Genomic DNA, 18538 nt, shown 5'->3' with positions numbered 1-18538 from the left:
TGCAGAGACTTCTTGTGCTATGGTCCCCACTCAAAATTGACAGTCTTATGGGGATTTTGCCAATGGGTCAAAGTAGCACACACAAATGCGAAGTTTCTTCCAAAATCCAAAAAGCCTACCAAGTGTTGTCCTTCTTTTATCAAGGTAGGTAATATAAGGTACAACAACTTGACTTTCACCTTGGAGGGGATATCTCAACACATTCCATACCTTTGAACCCTCAGAAACTTCACTGAGATCTCTGAGATTTTCTGGGATGTATTTCCCACTTCCTTGTTCACATGTGTTGTAGTTGCAACTTCCTATTGATCAGATGCAATCAGCTTGTCATCAGTGGAGTACACCAGTGTGAATGTCAAGATGATCACATTATCTGTGGACTATATAATGGCAGAAAGGAAGAGAATGGATTTAGCTCTGAATCAAGACTCTGTTGGTATACTTTTAGTCCTTCCAGGTAAACTGTTTTTGGTGATCCTTCTCAGTTGGTGTGGAGGAAATGGCAGTAGCTAGGTCAATGGCCACATACCAAGTGCTATACTAAGTTGCTTCACAAAGGACACCATATCTGGGACAGCAACTGCAACTGGAGTCACCACCACATGAGACTTATGGTAATCTAGCCATTCCCCAAAGCCCATCCAACCTCTGCACAGGCCGAAGAGGCAAGCTAAATGAGAATGGGATAGGGATCATCACTTCTGGATATTGCAGCCTTCATCAATATCTGAAATGTCCCCACAGATAGGGAAGTGCTTCTGGTTTACTATCATGGTAGACAGAAGAAGTTTCAGGAACCTCCATTTAGTGCTTCCTTCCATAATTGTCTTCACTTCATGAGCCAGAGATGCCAAGTGGGAATTCTTCAGGTTGCCAAGTATGTCTATTTCAATTATGTGTTCAGAAACTAGGGGGGAATGACCCACTGCATACACTTGGTCTAAATATCTATCACCTGAATACCTAAGTCATCACTTTGACTGGTAGGCCACAGTGTTATTTTGCACCTCCAAGAAGTATCATAAATTCAGAGCAGTGTCTAGTAATCTCCAAAGGCCTGGGTACCTTCTTTTCCCAAGTGCGGTCACTCTAGTAAATAGCCATGGGTCCTTTCAGTGAAGGCTTGGAAGAAGAATTTGTGGTACATACTTATAGCACTGCTGCAGGAAACATCTTCAGGGGGCCTGGCCTCCTCTTCAATCAAGAGGCTCTGATCTGAGAATTGGCTTAGATTTGGAAACTGAAGAGAGGCCACAACTCTCCAACATGGTGATTCAACTCAGGTCTTGACCACCAGTCCCAGAGTTTGGTTGGTTGGTTGGTGGGTTGGTGGGTTGGTGGGTTGGTGGGTTGGTTTTTCTGCTATATATATCAAGCAATACTCTAGTAGGCTACCCATCTATTTCCTTCCTAGAAACACACTGATCAATTAGTCACCACTAAAGATCCTTATGGGCCAAGGCATTCTGATTGCTAGTACATCCCTGCTGCCCTTCATGATAAATGCATTCTTCTTGTCTTTGGCTACTGAGTACTGACACTTAGCCTCTACCACTCCAGGATCCTATCATCCCCGTAAAATCAGGGAGCCCATCTTAATAACAACATGCTGCTGACAATACCTGGGCTACAAAGCTGGACATTTACAGAATATGTTAAGGATGTAGGTTCTCATCTCTCTAATATATTTCTCAATACCTTAGTTAGGAAAGTGTCTTCTGGGAATTTTCATGGAACATAGTTTGGGGGTGGCTGTGCAGGTCACACATGATAAATCCACTCCAACATACACTATGCTTAAGCCTTTGGGTTCCTTCCACATTATTCCACAGAAGCTCTGGCAGATATCTCCATTCATTAAACAAAAGCCACCTTCAGATCCAAGTTTCAGTCAACCAACCAAGTAAACTGTTGGATCCACCTTCAGGTGCACAATCTAACACATTAAATCCCAAATCCACATCCATGAATTCAAAATGATTTAGTATTATGTTCCACCCTTAGAATCAACTTCCATATATATTCCCAATATTATGTCAAATCTTGCCATTAGCAAAAATCTTGCCATTCTTCTATTGCATAAACTATCTCCTCCTGGATCATAGTGCATACCTGACCTCTTGGAACATGTTAAGATTTGACCTTTGTTATGGATCTAACAGCAACAAAGGGTGCTTGTGGCATGTCTTGAGGAGAATGTTCATCTCCTTCAAGGCATCTGCCCCATGGAAAGTTATCACAGGGTTTTCAAACAAAAGAAAACTAGTCTCCTCAGATACAAGAGGGAAAATTCTTTCCACTGATAAAAGGAGGTTCAGAGTGATTCTCCATTTCATCTGAGTCCAACCAGATGTCTCTATCTCAAGTTTCAGGATCCCATTCTTTCCTAATTTGTGCCCAAACTCTCATGTGAACAGATTGGTGATGCTGTAAACTTAACTGATGTTTAAATTCTGTGACCCACACCTTTAAAATTTATGTTTGATTTTCAGCAATATCAGACCTGTGGCTACATGAAATAAGAGATTCTTTCAAGGATGCCATGGAAGTTCTGTGGTTCTCAAACCATGATTTGAGCTAAGAATTAAATGACCCAAACTTATCATTTTCTTTCTAGTAAGTGCTCCAGTACATTCAAGAATCCATCCCCCGCCACAGTCCTTGCAGTCATAATTAATGATGTGATGGTCAGGTGCAGTAGTCACCTGGGCTCCCAAGACACTTGCTTCAGTTGGCATTCCACCAAAACCCATCGCAGGTGATAATATAATTATGATGCCACTATGCCGTGGATTACTAGCATCCCACGTCCAACTGACAAGGAGCTCAGCACCGTGCTCAAGGCCAAGGGCACGACCAAACCAAGCAAAATCCTACCTTTGAGAGTCTGCTTCCTGGGACTACCCCTACTTCAAATTCTATATCAATTATGACCCCGTCAGGAGACAGAATTCATAACCCATAACTTCCACATGGAAGTTTTAACAGAAATAATTGTTAACTAGCAATAGGTAGTTAAGTAAAATCTAAGGGACCCCCAAAGCTGCAAGAAAGAAGCATCCAGAAGAAAGAATGTTCTGGGAGGGGGAGGAGGGAAGCAGCTATGACTAGGCTGAGGGAGCGTGAATAACAAATGAACTAAAGGCTGAGGAGAAGGTCTCCCCCAAGACTGACATTCAGACCTTTTTAGTGAGGGAGTGGTGACCACAAGAACATTCAGCCTCTAAGTAGCTAAGAAACTTGCCAGAGTGTGTGGACTAGCACTGGTCTATAGAAATGGAGAGTGGGGCCTGAGGGTACATCCGGAGCTGGGCCACAAGGGCCACTAAGGTCTTGGCTCCTATGCTGAGTATTTTTTGGTTTCTGTTTTTTTTTTTTTTTTTTTTTTTTAAGGAAGGAGGACCAGAACTTGGAAGGCAAGTAATCATCTTACAGTGTCCCTCTAGCACCCTCTACTGACAAAGTCTAGCATTGCTCCAGCTGACAAAAGACAACTGTTTACAGGGTCCAGCTCCAGTATCACAAAGCAGGGCAAAGAAGGGCGCATTTGGAGCTCAGAGACAATAAATCAGTACTCACCATGGGGGCAAGGCAAGGGAGCAAAGCGTTTGTTAAGGAAAGCAGCTAGAGGAGCAGAGGCTTCTCTGCGTGTCCTGGGGGGAGGGGAGCAGGCAGGGACTGGAGCCCTGGAGAGAGAAATCTGCCCTCAGCTGTCTTCAGAAAGAGAATGCAATCACATAAAATACACACAGCTCGAGAAAGCCCCATTGTTCGGCTTTCAAATGAACAGAAAATAAAATTCCTGGGCAGGTTCCCTCTTCCCACCTCTGGGAATAAGTAGGAAGTGAGCTGAAATGCATTTCATTTTTCTCCAAGAGGCTTTCTCAACTCAGTGGCTCCTGCTGACTCAGGCCAGGCCCACCATCTGCAGATTCAACAGATGCTTAAACACTCGTTCAACAGCATTTTCTGCAGACCTACTAGGTGTCTGCCCCTAAGCCTGGGAGGCTGTTTGACGGCCTCCACAAGCCAGTCTGCACCTCTCAGTGGTTGAGCCAGGCTTAGTGTGAGGAAGGCAGACTGATTCACACACAAGATAAAATGAAAGTAGCTGATGTGGCTCAGGTTCGGATTTGTCAGGGTGGTGAATGACCAACCCACGAAGAGCCAGCTAGTCACCCACACAAGAAGGCCACCAGGGGCCTACACGGGGCAGGGCCCTGAGTGTGACAGGGACAGTGGGGTGGGAGGCCACCTCAGTGCATTCAAGGAGGGCCTCTCGAGGACGCGCGGTCTGAGCTGGACCTGGACACCCAGAAGGACCAGCCGAGCAGAGAGTGGCGAAGGGCATCCAGACAAAGAGCTCGGGTGGATGAGAAGAAATGAGGCCAGAGCGAGCAAAGAGCGGGCAGGAGGGACGCGGGCAGAGGCAGGGCCGAGGCCACGTCGGGCAGGGCCTCGAGGTCACAGCCAGGCGCTCAGCCTTTACTCACAGAGCAGTAGGTCACTGGAGGCTGAGTGATCTGGCTTACTCGTTCCAAATGGTCGCTGTGGCTACCGCAGTTTGTGTGACACCTGGTGGCTCTGTGACTTTGGGCAGGTCACAGGCTCCCTGAGCCTCGATCTCTCCATCTGTAAAATGGGGATGACAGTACCTACCTCACCGGCTTCGTTGGAAGCTGAGCCGTGACAATCCACACGGAGCTCTTGGCCACGTGCCCCGGGCCTGGTGAGCGCCACATAAAGCCGCGCTCTGCGACCCCACCCCGTCCACAGCCCTTGTCCTCCACCCCCGGGGTGTAGCCCGGCCCACACCTGTGGAAACCGTGGCTCCCTGCCCCCCGTCCACATCTCCCGGCCTCCCTGGCCCTGGGAGCACCACGGCCCATGGCTTTTTCTCCTCCCACGGCTCAGATGAGGCACGGAGGCCCGCGGAAGGTGAGGACGGCCTCCGCGCCCCGCGAGGAGGAGGTCCTCGGGCCCAGGCCGCGGACGCCAGACTCGCTGCCGTCTGCGCCGCATGGCAAAGCAGCTTCTGCCCCGGCACGGACACCAGGACTCCGGCCAGGCCCTCGGCCCCGCCGTGTCTGCTGGGCTCCCGGCCATCCGAGGCCAGCCAGGGGAGGTGGGCGGGGCCCCGAGACGGGCCGCAGTCAGTGAGGGCCGTGCAGGCGGCTCTCATAGCCATCAGACCGTGGCTCGGTCTCCCCGGTGCCCAGGCCATGCAGCCCCTCCCAATCAGGGGCGGCCGCAGAGGTCGTGAGAAGCACTAATGGCCTCGGCTCTGACGGCCCGATTTATGATGACACAAGAAGCAAATTCAGCTTCCGGCCCGAGGAGACAGCCGGCCGGTCTGCACTTCTAGAAACCCTTTTTGCAGGGATCTGGTGGGTGGGGGCTTCTACCCCACACGTGCAAGGCCCTTGGCCCCACGCAGAGCCAGGCTGGGCCATCCGTCTTCTCGTGCCACTGGCTGCCTTGTGCGAGAGGCCACCCCCAATGACACATTTCAGATTTGAAAATCAGTGCCCCGGCCACAGGTCATTCATTTGGTTTTGCACCAAGGGACCCTCCGGCCTTCACCACCACCCAGACCGGCCATGGAGCAGAGCAGTGAGAGGCCCAGGCTTTGGGGTCAGCCTAAAGTGGGGTCAAGCTGGAGCCCCAGCTCAGCCGTACAATGGCTGTGACCCTGAGTGAGTGCAGTGCCTTCCCAGGCCTCTGTTTCCTTGTCCCCGGAATGAAGGGGCAGTATCCCTACTTCAAAGAGCCGTTGTATGGATTAAGAAGGAGGTAAGGGTGTTGAATGAAAGGTCATGCAGGCCATGTTTATTAGCTGGGGACTTCAGTATCATGTGATGGCATGGACTGAGGGCCAGTCAGATCACCATGGACTATTCTAGTTCTTTTAAACATTTTATCTCTAGACTTCCTGCAAGTAGGTATCGTTATGTTGATTTTCTAGATTAGGAAATTGAGCCAGGGGTGGTTCTGAACAGGTGCAAGGTCACCAGCTGGGGGCTATGCAGAGCTGGGGGTGGGACCTTGGTTCATTCTGGAGCTGGCCTTCCTCCTAATACACGGCCTGCCTTCCCAGTTCCTCTGAAAAGCCATGTAAGGCCAATGATCAAACAGACCCACACTCTCTCCATCCTTCCCTCTCTCATGCCAACATTTCTAGAGCACCGGCTACAAAGACAAGCCCTTGGCTGGGCAATGCATACAATAGGATGAATGCAGAAACACTTCCCACCCTTTAGGATCTCAGTACTCAATGGGTCAAAGAGTAGAGCTGCAACCACATGGCCCAGAACATACATGTATCAGCTAGCTTTTGCTGCATAACAAACAATCCTAAAACTTTGGCTTAAAAAAAAGAACAATTTATTATCTCTTCTAGTTCTGGGGTTGGTTGGGCAGCTTCTGCTAAGCTCAATCATGCGGCTATACTCACCTGAGAGGCCTGCCAGGCTGGAAGGCCCAAGATGGCCCCATTCACAGGTCTGGTAGTTGGTATTGGCCTTTCATGGGTTGTGTTCTTCTGGTTCTTCCATGGGCCCTCAAATCTTCCAGCAGGCTAGATAGGCTTCATTACATGGCAGAGTTCCAAGAGGACAAAAGCAAAAGCTGCATTGCCCCTTGAGGCTTAAGATCCAGAACTCACTTGACATCACTTCTGCCATCTTCTACTGGTCAAAGGAAGTCACATTCTATTGCTTGGCCAGGATCTCACATACACTTGTGACCATTAGGTGAGGCTTAGTAGTCAATTCAGACTGAGTGTGTGTGGCGGGGGGGGGGGGGGGGCGCTCATATATCCTAGATAAGTGGGATCATAATAAATTCTTAATTCAGATTAAAAGATGTTAGATCCTAAGTCATTGGAATGGGTTGTATTCTCTTGCCAATGGAGAAACTGTGGCACAGGAGTCAGCCAGTGTGAGAACAGAATCAGTACAGCAAGGAGCCAGTTTCCATATGAAGAAACGGAGGCCCAGAAACACGATTTGTCTTGCCCAAGATGACACAAGTTTATGACAGAGCCAGGAGTGACTAGGATCCCTACCAGCTAGCCCGCTCCTCCACTCCACCCCTAGCAGAAGCCCGAGGCTGGGAATGGCTGGGATGACCATCATAGACAGGGTGTGTCTCTGTTGTGTGTTTGTAAACAGCGCCCTTTCAGCATGCCTGCTACCATGCAAGACACTTAAATCATGTCCTCTTCTGATCCTACCAGGGTCTTACTCCATTTTACAGAGAGGGAGCTGACTTACCCAGGGTCTCACAGCTGGTGAGGCCCATCCACCTGATCCCAAAGCCTGAGCCTCCCATGCTGTCCCCAAAAGAGCTCAACCCAGATCCAGGCCCCTGAGGGGTGAGAGGCAACTCTGTGGACCTTTAGGGGTCTCAGGATGAAGCCCACTACCTGAGAAGCTGCCTCAGAGGCCTGGGTGGAGGCAGCAACAGACAGAGTTCTCTAGAACCTGCCCCTGCAAGAAGGCCCCTGAACGATGCTCTGGTCCATACCTGACCATTTTATGAATGGAAAAACCAAGGCCTAACTGGACCCCGGCCTCCGCCTCCCAGCCCAGAGCCCTCCCACTGCACTAGGAACCTGGGGGCAGGCGAGCAGGCCCCACTCAGGCTGGTCACACACACACAAGGCTGCTCTGTGGCATTCAGAGAGCACATTTATTTACAAAGCGCTTTACAAACATCAGCTTATGCCTCCCCACAGCCCCCTGTGAGGTAGGTCAGTAGTCATATCTACAGTTTACAGATGGGGAAATTGAGGCACGGAATGGGGGTGTGGCCTGCCCCATTTTAAAGAGATTTTCCCACCCACCCATCAAAAAAATCATAAAATTAACAGAAAAGAATTGTTCCTCCAACCTAAAATACATGTTCTTCCTCTGAACTGTAGAAGTTGCAAGCACCCCGATCTAGTAAGGTCCTGTCCCCAGGGGGCAGCCTGACCAGGAGCCACAGAGACCTCAACCCCAAGGGCTATTGTTCAACCTTGCAGATTGTCACTGGCCTAGGCTGAGCAGGACCCACCAGTGAGGCCTGAAAGGTACAGGAAGAAGGGCTGAGGTACCTTCATTCTGCAGACATTGGGTCAGGCAGGGAAGGGGCCCCCACGGAGAACAGGGCAAGGGAAGGGCAGATCCGGGTTCAAGGAAGCTCAGAGCACACATCAAAGAAGTAATAGTGGGAGGGACCATAAGCAAAATATCCCCGGGCCTGGGGGGGGGAGGGGGCAGCAGGGTGGAGGAGGGGACCATAGTCCCCTCTGGGGAGGACCAGTCTGATGTGCCCAGTCTCCCCAGGACCCTCAGGGGCCAGGCCAGGTGGGATTCCAGATGCCAAGCCCCAATGCACCCTCTATCTGTATCAAGAGGAAGCCACGCTGGGTGGAAACCTTGGCCAGCCAGAGGCTCTGCAGGGGCTCACTCATCTCTGCCAAGGGCTGGGACAGAGTCTGGGGCTTGAGCCTGGAGTCAAGGAGCTTGAGCCTGGGTCCTCCCAAGCTGGTAGCCCTGAGCCCCTGTCACTCCACCAGGCAGTGCCAGACTCACAGTGCAGACTTGCAGGACCCTGTGGAGGGGGGCTGGGCTGCAGCCGCTAAGCTCCTCTGTGGCCCACAGCTTGCCCATCATCGGACACGATGAGAGGCCCTGCCCACAGCGGGGGGGGCACCAAGATGGCCCAGGGCCCACTCTAGTGCTTTCCCCGCAGGAGCTGTAGTGGAGCAGAGTCAGGGCCCAGGTCTTCCTCGTCCGCGCTGGGCCTGGCCCTGAGTGCACAATGCGTGCCCCAGGCCAGGGGCCCCGCTATCTTGACTCCAGACCCTCCAGGTACTCCAGCGCCACATCATAGCAAAAGTGGTACTGATCCTGGGGAGAGAGAGAGAGGAATCATGAGCCTGGTCCCTCTCTGGTACTGGGGAAGGGGAGAATGAGGAGCCAGAGGGCAAGCATGAGCCCTGGCCCATCTTTGGGGGGAAGGGACAAATGGGTTTAACTGTCTTGGCACCACCGGATCAGAACCCAAAGCCCAATGGGAGGAACCAGGTAGAGGACAGTGGTGTGAAGGGACCTGGCCGGGCATGCACTGGGAAGTTGGAAGTGGTTGGGCAGAGGGACAGGGCCTCTCACCAGGGTTTCCACCATATTGGGCTTGTAGTTCCTAAGCGTTTTGGCAGCAAAGAAAACATCCACCAGGTTGTGACAGCGGATCATCTCCAGGACTGTGGCACAGGCGCAGAAAGTGCCACTGCGGCCGCCCCCATTTCTAAATGAGACACAGAGGGTTTGGGGTGGGGCTCAAGAGGGGGAGGCCTGGGGCCAGAACACCAAAGTGACTGGCAGGACCAGGGAACCAAAAGAGAGGAGGGTCAGCGCCTGGGAGCCCAGAGAAGAGGGGCGGAACCAGGGTATCCCAGAAGGGAGGGGCCAGGGAACCCCCGAAAGGCAAGGGGCGGGGCTTAGGGAACCCCAGGAGGGAGGGGTCTGGGAGCTCAGAAGGGCGGGGCTTAGGGAACCCAGGAGGGTGGGGTCTGGGAGCTCAGACGCTAAGACTGGCATCCAAAGCCTGTAGGTAACTAGGGAGGCAGCCTCCAGGAGAAAGACAGCAGGTTCTGAGGGAAAGGAAGCCACGGAGACGAAGACGGAGACAGAGGAGGGCAGCACGGAGACGAAGACGGAGACAGAGGAGGGCAGCAGAGCAGCAAGCAAACCCCAGAGAGCAGGATGTAAAATGAACATTGTGAGCACCAGTCACCCCCAGCAGCACAGACACATGGTGAAAACACACACGTACACACCCACACTTCAAGGCAAACCAGCAGCCAAACACACAGAGACGCTTCCTATCCCCTGTTCCTTTCCCTCCTCTGTTCCCTGCAACATCGGGATGTGGGGTTCCCCTGGGGAGATGGGGGATGGGCTAGGCCCTCAGCCCCCATTTGAGGGGTCTCTCCCACTAGAACCAAAGGCCTCTGAGGGCCAGGCCCTGCCTAACTCAGCTCCCTATCCCTGTCCCCGGAATGCCTAGGCTGGCACTGGAAGGGTCGGTAAGCACTGAGAGCATGAGAAAGTGGGGGTCAAAGGAGCGACTGCATCCAGACAGGAGTGAATACATGAATTTATGAACAGGGCATGTGAAGGGACGAATGACAAAAGTTGCATGCGTGCATGCACGAACAAAGACTGGAATTCTTTTGGCTTAAAGAGTGCTACTGTCTCACAGAGTAAACAATTCTGACAGGACTCTAATTAAATTGGCAAAGTCAGACATCACACAGAGGGTGCTGGGCAGTTGCCCAGGGTTGAGTCCACACCCTGGAAACAGACTGGGTTCCTCCAGGGAAGATGGGGCCATCCGGAAGCCCTGGGGGTTTTAGTGGCAGCCTTGAGGCCTTCTCTCAGCCTGGGTTCCCCCCTCAGCCCCGTGTCTCCCGGCCCCTCCCCCACGCCAGCAGGGCCCACACTCACAGGCAGTGCACAACAGTGCGCCCGTCCCCACTCTCCGCCTGCCACTTGTCCACCTCAGCCAGCAGGTGCAGGAAGGCCTTCTTGGAGTCAGGCGTGTCCCGGTACGCAGACCAGCGCAGGAACTGGAAATGCCGCACCAGCAGGTGCCCCTCCTGCAGCTGAGGGCACAAGCGCCAGCCAAGGGCGGGGGGGAGGGAACATGAGCCCTGGGGTGACCTCAAGGGGGTCTCGTGAGGTTGCCCACCAGCCACCACCCAGGTTCTCACCATAGGGCGCCCAGGTCACTCACCCGAGAGATGTTCTGCACCCGGAAGACACGGGCCACCAAGTCTTCATCCACGGAGCCCGACACAAACTCCACCTCCATGAGGCCGTACTGCTGCCGGCCCGGCTCTGGCCAGTACTGCAGGCAGGGCTAGGCACACAGACACAGAGGGGAGCGCTGAGCCGAGCCAGGCGGGGGCAGCTGCCGCTCCTGCCCACCCCGAACCTCCACCCTGGCTCTGGGGCTCCCACACATCCTGAACCACTCACTCCCAGTCCACCTGCAGAGTCTCCCCAGCTTCTGCCACTCACCCATCCGAGGGCAGTGCACACCTGCCCCAACATCTTCTGCCTGACCCGCTCAGGTCAGCAGAGACAAACCCTTCATAGGTGCACGGACAGTCCTGACTGAGCAGCTCCACAGCCACACCTAACACGCTCACATACACGCTCGCACACACACACACACACACACACGCACACACGCACACACACACGCACACACCCCCCCCTGCATGAGGCCGCCTTCTTCCAGGGATAGGCCTCAGACCACCCCTGCCCACCCCATCACTGCTCCCTCCCAGCCTTCTCTCTCACTGCCTTGCTCTCCAGCATCAGCTCACACAGGTGGGGTGTCCCTGAAGCTGCAACACAGCTCAGAACCCCCACTCTTGCCCTAGGACCCTACCATGGAGTCAGGGTCCCACGTGCAGCCAGACTGGAGACAGCAGAGGGATGAAGGGAGTGTCTCCCCTACACACACACACACACACACACACACACACACACACACACACACACACACACACACGTCCTCCAGGCCAGTAGGTCCAGAGCCCCAGCTTCTACCCTCAGCTCTGCCTGAAGTCCAGGCGAGGCTCTTCCCTCCTCTGGGCCCCGTTTCTCCATTTGTGAAACAGTCCCCAAGCTCCTCCCAGATGACTCCATGCTCCATCTGCTTCCCTCTCTGCCCACAAAGAGGGCACTACCTTCCTCATTTTGCCTGGGGTCCCAGCCACTCCTTGTGTTCGGGCCTTTGCACATCCTGCTCCCTCTCCATGGATCACCCATTCCCCCTGTCTTCACCTGGTCAGCTCTACCCTCCCTACATAGCTCAGCTTAGATACTGCCTCCTCCAGAAGCCTTCCCTGATACGTTATCCCCAGGCTTCTCTGCAGGGAAACCAGTGTCAGCTCCATGACAGCCCCTTCCCTGTGTGCTGCCACTGTCAGGGGTTTGCACCCTGCATCCCCCTGGACCACGAGATCTGAGAGGGGCGGTATGTTGCTTCCTCCGTCTCCTCACTGCGTACTGCAGGCCTGGCAGGGAGTGGCCAGTGGAGAAAGGTGGCTGAATGACATCTGTGTGAGCCTCCCTCTAGGTCCTTCCCCTTCACCTTAGCAAGGGCAGGTTCTTCCCACATGAGACTCCCCCCCAGATCCGTGCCAGGGACAAGAGCCTATCACGCTGCAGTCCTCGGTCATGTAGACCACATGCCTGCCTCATAAAGAGCCCCGTTAGCAAGTCTTCTCAGCCTTTCAGAGACTGTCAGGCTCATTTTACAGCAACTCTTCCTGGCCGCCTAGGACACGGAAGTGCAGAGAGACCCATACCTAGAGGGTATGACCATGCGGGGCTGGAAGGCTGAACATCTGCACTTCCTGGCAGTGACAGCTTTGGGGACCCCAAAAGGAAACCGGGGCAGCCCCCAGGCGGAGGTCACCAAGCCAGGGTCTAGACCCACTTCAGCCGCAATTTCATTGTCTTCATCCCTGCCACGCACTTAGCACCTGCTGTGTGCTGGGCAGGAAAGAAACTGAGGCTCAAAGAGGCAAATGAACTTACCCAAGATCAGTCAGAAAATAAGGAGGCTGGAGTTTTGCTCAATCTCAAAGGCCCCCACGGTGGGCAGTCGAGTCCACCCACAGGCTCTGGAAGAAGGCAGCCTGGGGGAGGGGCACAGCTCTGCCACTTCCCAGCTCCCTGGGTCTTAATCTTTTCACCCAAAGCCCGTAAGTGCAAAGCAGAGTCCTGGGCATACAGCAGGTGCTCAATAAAAAGCAGCTATTTCCCTCCAATCTGACAGCTGCATTCTACAGATGAGGAAAGCAAGGCTCTGGGAGGGAGTGGGACCCATCTAAAGTCACAGCTGGGATCCAACCCTGGGCTTTGGGGACATGTCCTGGAGCACATGAGGCCCTGGGCAGCGGAGGCCTCACCCAGGCAGTGTTGGACTGGTGCAGCTGGTTGAGCATGACAATGGAGGTGCACCCGTAGTCGTAGACGAGCCGCCAGAAGTCAGGCGTGGTGCTCTGCAGTGGGTGCAAGGTCACGATGAAGGCCGCACTCCGTGTGTAGCTCTGCAGGGAAGCCAGGACTCAGCGAGGCCCGCTCACCACCCGACAGGGCTAGAGCCCCCCGCCACAGGCCGTCCTCCCGCTCTGCCCACCCTGAGATGGACAGCGCTCCCCTCGGGGCCAGGCTGCCTCTGGGGGTCCATTTCAGAGCTTGGCTGGCACACTGAGGCCTGAGTTGTTAGGGTGAGCCCCCCTCCACCCCAAGGCCCCTGGTGTCCAAGCCCATGGCCCCTGGAACGAAATACGAAACGTTCCTAAATGTGTGGTGATGGGAACATGGGCAGGGTAGTCAGAGGCTGGCCAAGCCTGCTCCCTGCCTCAGGGCCTTAGCACCTGCTATTCCTGTTGCCTAGAACAAATTTCCAAATGTTTACACAGTTCTCCCCCTCACTTCTTTCTGCTCTTTGACAGTCGCCTCCTCAAAGGGGCCTTCCTTACCACCTCATCAAAAATAGCTATATACACACACTCCAAAGCCCACATTATATAGTTCTCCTGCCTGGTAGCTTTCTGTAGAAATTACCAGCATCTCACATGCCACTGTATCTTTGTGTACTGACTGCCCCAACCCATCACCCACATACAAGGTTTGTAGAGATTTGGGGGTATGGGGGGTATGGCCTGTGCCCGGCACATTGTAGGTGTTCAATAAATATCTGTGAATAAACACATCTCTAAGTCCCTTCCAACTCCATGGAGGGAGGGTCTGAGAGCCCAGCCCAGGGCCCCAGACCAGTGACAGGTGCTGACTCTGCTCCCGGTCCACCTGCAGAGTGCCCCCAGCTTCCCCCCTCGGCTCTGCCCCCCTGGCTCCTGAGCCGTCCCAGGTACTGCTGGCTGAGGGGGTCCCCGAGCCCAGGGTTGCCCAAGCCCTCACGTCCGTCAGGGCCGCATTGATGTAGTTGTTAGGGTCCCCGTCGGCGGAGATGAGGAAGGGCAGGCAACGGTCAGGCGGCAGGACATCCATGCTGCGGTTCCTGTCCCGGTTCCGGGGCAGCAGGGCGATGCTGCACTCTTCCACATCCAGGGGCGGTGTGACCGAGTTCAGCGTCTACAGGGAGTGGAGGGAGCAATGGGGTCGGGGGGAGGGGTGAGTGTGGACCTCCAGTGTTCGCTGGGCCTCCTCCTGGCCCCATGAAGGACACTGAGCTGGGCTGTTAACCCCATTTCATGGATGGAGAACTGAGGTCCAGAGAGAAGGGGGCGAGGACAGGGACCCCAGGCTGGCTCCCAGTCTCCAGACCACACAGGCTCTGAACAGAGCTCTGGAGATCTAGTCTGCCTCCCCGCTCCCTGTGTAACCTTAGACAAGCTACTGTATCTCTCAGCATTATTGTTCTCAACTGGAAGGTGGGATAATAATACGCCTGCCTCAAGGGGCTATTGGGAGGCTTGAGCGAGATACTGCCAAGGTCCGAGCACTGCGCCCGGCAGATGCAAGGCTCCCTACATAAAAGACACAGTGAGGATCAGGTGCTTTCAGGCAGACAAGCCCTAAAGCCCCACATCTTCCACAAAGCGGACTATGGGGACCTGGCGGAGGCGGTCAGCCCTGTCGGAAGAGAACGCAAGTACAGGGCACCTGTCACACAGCAAGCCTGGGACTCTGGGTTATCTCCTCCACCCCATGCCTCCGACAGCCTGATCCATGGTGTCTGCGCTTCTTTCTCTTGTCCTTGAGGATCCCTAACAGTGAACCCCAGTCTCTCATGATCCCTAACAGGGCTCCAAGAAGCAGAGGTGGCATTTCCTATGAGACCGTCTGTGCAGGCTCTCCAGCGTCAGGCGTCTAGAAGGGGCCAGCCCGCTGAACCCTGGCAGGAACCTGGAGTGTAGAGGACATCTGGGGCCTCTGCCTGCCCACAGACCACTCTGGGACTTCTCTGGAGAACCAGCCTTCCCCCATCTCTGTCATGTGACATGCGGACAGTGGGTCCAACCTCAGAACCAGGTCTGGGCCAGTCCATGTGTTCCTACTCTCTGACCCCAGGGACTGGCTCAGGGATGGCACAGGAGAAATCTGGTCTAGGACTTCCACTGGGGCTGTAGGGAGTCCTTTTTCCAGTCTCCTGACAGTAGGGATGACATGAGCCTGGCACTGCTGGGGGCCAGGGTATGGGTCTGAGAAAGATGCCGAAAACAGAGAACAGCAGAACCAAAAATGGACAGAGACTATGTCCTGGAATCATCATTTAAGCCCCTGGATCCAGCCATAACTGAAGCTGCACCATCCTTGGACTTTTCAGTTTCAAGAGTCATTGAGCTGGATTTTTGTCACTTGCGACCAAAAGAATCCTGATGAATACAAACACTGCGAGGGCAATATTGACTTTCTTTCCTGGGTAAGAAAAACCGAAGCTTGGGGAGGTAATGTGAGTGCTCAAGGCTACTCACAGCTCTTCACTGAGCCAGAACTTGAACCTGGGCTTCCTTGATTCAAAGCATAGGCTCTCAGCCACTTGGAGGGACCACCTCCTCCACTGTCTCCAAGTCCTTCCCAGTAGCCCTACTCTGTCCCTCTTTCTTGGCTCTCAATGACTCCTATAGCACTGAGAAATTCCCAATACACACACACAAACACACACACTCTCACAATCACACACACACACACACACACACACACCTAGACATATACACTCCTGCCCCACCTGGAACTCTTCCCGCAGCTGGGAGGAATTACTCTGAGGATCAATGCGGATCATCTCCTTGTAGGTGGCCTTGAACTCGCTGACAGGGATGGTGGTCTCCCCACACAGGCAGGCCTCCAGGATTGCATCGTGAATGAAGATGTACTGCTCCTGGAATAGGAGGAGAGAATGTGAGGAACCAGGAGGGGACTAGAACCTAGAGATTTGGGGGAGATGGCAGCAGGAAGCAAGCTCAAAGTTGAGGCAGGGATGCTAGAGTCCACCTAGGTATTGGTACAGGTTGGCCCAACCCTACCTGAAACAGCCTTCACAGATATGTTCACTTACCTCATGTTTCATCCCTCTAATACCCTGTAAGAAGCTCTGAAGGTGAAGGGAGAGCCCAGGGTCACACATCTAATGAGGGTACAAACACCAGTAGATCTTACCTGCAAAACCTATGACCTTGGCCCCTTGGCTGTTTGACCTCATCCAACTGAACACAGTGGAGCTGACTTTGGGGAGACCCTCAGAGTTGGCAGACCAAGCTCAGGGATCTCAGCTCTAAGGACACCCCTCTGACACATTCCGCCAGCTTTGAGTTCCTCCATGAGGGACCCAAGTCCCAGAGCGGGCAGGGAGGGAGGGCTGCGTCCCCTACCTCTGTCTGGATCATGTTGACGCGCCGGGAGCAGAGGGTCTTCACGCAGTTGTAAATGTCCACGACGCCCTCACACTCCGCCATGTCCAGCATCACATCCAGAACAATGTAGCAGCCTGTGCGGCCAGTGCCCGCACTGGGGAGAGAGCAGCCAAGGGCCCCGTCAGAGCCTGGGGAGGGAGCCCGGGGCCAGGAAGAAGGGAAGAGGGGGCCTGGGGTGCCTGGCCATGTCTACACCACACACGGGCTGGGGGACAGAGAGACACCCCACCCCAGTGGCGAGGAGGAGCCGGGGAGAAGTCTGCAGCAGGAGCTGTGGAAATGTGATGCAAGACCAAGCCGGGGACGGGCCTCGGGAAGAAGAGGAGAGCAAGGGTAGCAACTGAGATGGGCAGAGGACAAAGGTGATGCCCAGAGCTTAATCTAAGAATGTTCTTGCCTCCTGGGTAGCCCCAAATCCACACAGCCTTCAAAGCCCCACACACTCATACCTGCTCATGCACTCAGGGGAGCCTCCCCAACCCTCCCAGCAGATGCCATTCTTCTGAGCTCCCAGAGGAATCCCGGCAGGCTCTTGTCAAAACACTCTTCCGGCCACATGTGGCTGTCTCCCGGACCGGACTGGGAGCTCATCCAAAGCCGGGCTGTGTCGGACCCATCCCTGGGATGCTCAGGCTCAGCCCCAGGGTGAGCAGAGTCAGGGGGCAGAGAGAGGACAAAAATGACTCCAAGATTTCAAGCTTGAAAATGGTGGTGTCAAAGCACTGGCAAGAACACGTAGTAGCGGGTCTCCTGCCGCCCCTGCCGGCGGCTGAAACCAGTACGACCACTCTGGGAGACTGGCAGTATCTACCAAAGCTGAATGTTTGCCTGGCAGAACTTCCACCCCTACGTACACACCCCCCAGAAACACACGCGTACGCTGGCCCACACACATGCCTTAGAACGTTCTTAGCAGCTCTAACCATAATAGCTCAAAATGACACAACCCAAATACCTATCAATAGCAGAATGGATAAACACATTGTGGTTGACTCATCCAGCGGGACAGGATATAGTATGGATGAATCCTATAAACATAAGGTGGAGGGGAAGAAGTCACACACCAAAGAGCACACTCTATGCGATTCCATTTATACAAAGTTCAAAAACACACAAAATGAATTCACGCTTTAGAAGTCAGGATAGAGGCTGCTCTGGGAGCAAGGAGGTGGGTACAGACTGGAAGGGGGCTCAAGGGTGCTTCTGAATGCTGTTAATGTTCTATTTCTTGATCTGAACAGTGCTGGTTATTTCACAGGTGTGTTTAATTTATGAAAATGGATAAAGTTCTATGTGTGCACTTTGCTTTAAGTACGTTATACCTCAATGAAATCTTATTTTAAAGACAGTATCTTAGGAGTGCCTGGGTGGCTCAGTCAGTGGTGCATCTGCTTCAGCTCAGGTCATGATCCCGGGGTCCTGGGATCGAGCTCCGCATCAGGTTCCCTGCTCAGTGGGGAGCCTGCTTCTCCCTCTGCCTCTGCTGCTCATGCTCTCTCTCGCTTTCAAACAAATAAATAAAATCTCTATTAAAAAATAAAAAATAAAGACAGCATCTTAAAGAAGCCTAAAGAAACCTGAGAAGTGGTGTGAGGGGGGCCGGCAAGGGAGGTAGGGGGTCTGCCATGTGGCATTTGGGAAGCTGAGAGGAATCCAAGCAGAGGAGCCAGGACCAGATACAGAGGCCGAGGACTTGTGGGCCCAGGGGAGTCAGTGAGACCCCAGGGTCAGAGGGGAAGCTCCCCAAGAGGAGAGTGGGGGCAGGAACAGGACAGGGCCCTTCAGAGGCAAGAGAAAGCTGTAGAGCCGGAGAGGAAGCAGAGCAGACGAAGGGCAAACGGGGGAGGGGGGCCCACAGGAGCCAACCAAGGCAGGACTTGGAAGAGAAGGGGTGATGCTCAGGAGCTGCACAGGGCATGGAGGCCCCACAGTGAGGAAAGCCTGCAGGATTCAGAGAAGAGAAGGCAAAGTCCTTCCCAGCACCTGGGCCAAGCCCGGCACGCAGGTGTGCAATGGGCACTGGCTGAACAGAAGCAAATGGAACCCAACCGGCCTGGTGCCTCGCCAACCCCTCTCCCCCTCTGCCTCCAG

At 54.0% G+C, this 18538-nt stretch overlaps 1 protein-coding gene across 7 annotated transcripts in view; it reads right to left on the bottom strand.

The window, feature by feature from the left end:
* Nucleotides 1-7679: 7679 nt before the first annotated feature.
* Nucleotides 7680-18538, bottom strand: part of PTPRU (protein tyrosine phosphatase receptor type U) — a 77152-nt gene continuing 66293 nt past the window's right edge. For all 7 annotated transcript variants that reach the window (XM_027569808.2, XM_027569837.2, XM_027569816.2 and 4 more), the window contains 8 exons: nt 16406-16541; nt 15766-15915; nt 13995-14168; nt 12980-13120; nt 10786-10911; nt 10497-10654; nt 9159-9294; nt 7680-8897 (listed from right to left, as the gene is read on the bottom strand). In XM_027569808.2, the coding sequence (XP_027425609.1) occupies nt 8835-8897; nt 9159-9294; nt 10497-10654; nt 10786-10911; nt 12980-13120; nt 13995-14168; nt 15766-15915; nt 16406-16541 (1084 nt within the window). In that variant the 3' untranslated portion in view covers nt 7680-8834. The remainder of the gene's footprint in view (nt 8898-9158; nt 9295-10496; nt 10655-10785; nt 10912-12979; nt 13121-13994; nt 14169-15765; nt 15916-16405; nt 16542-18538) is intronic.

This window comes from Zalophus californianus, chromosome 4, assembly GCF_009762305.2.
Source record: "Zalophus californianus isolate mZalCal1 chromosome 4, mZalCal1.pri.v2, whole genome shotgun sequence".
NCBI classification, from domain to species: Eukaryota; Metazoa; Chordata; class Mammalia; order Carnivora; family Otariidae; genus Zalophus; species Zalophus californianus.
Note: the sequence above shows the minus strand (reverse complement) of the source record. Positions and strands in the feature narration are given on the sequence as shown.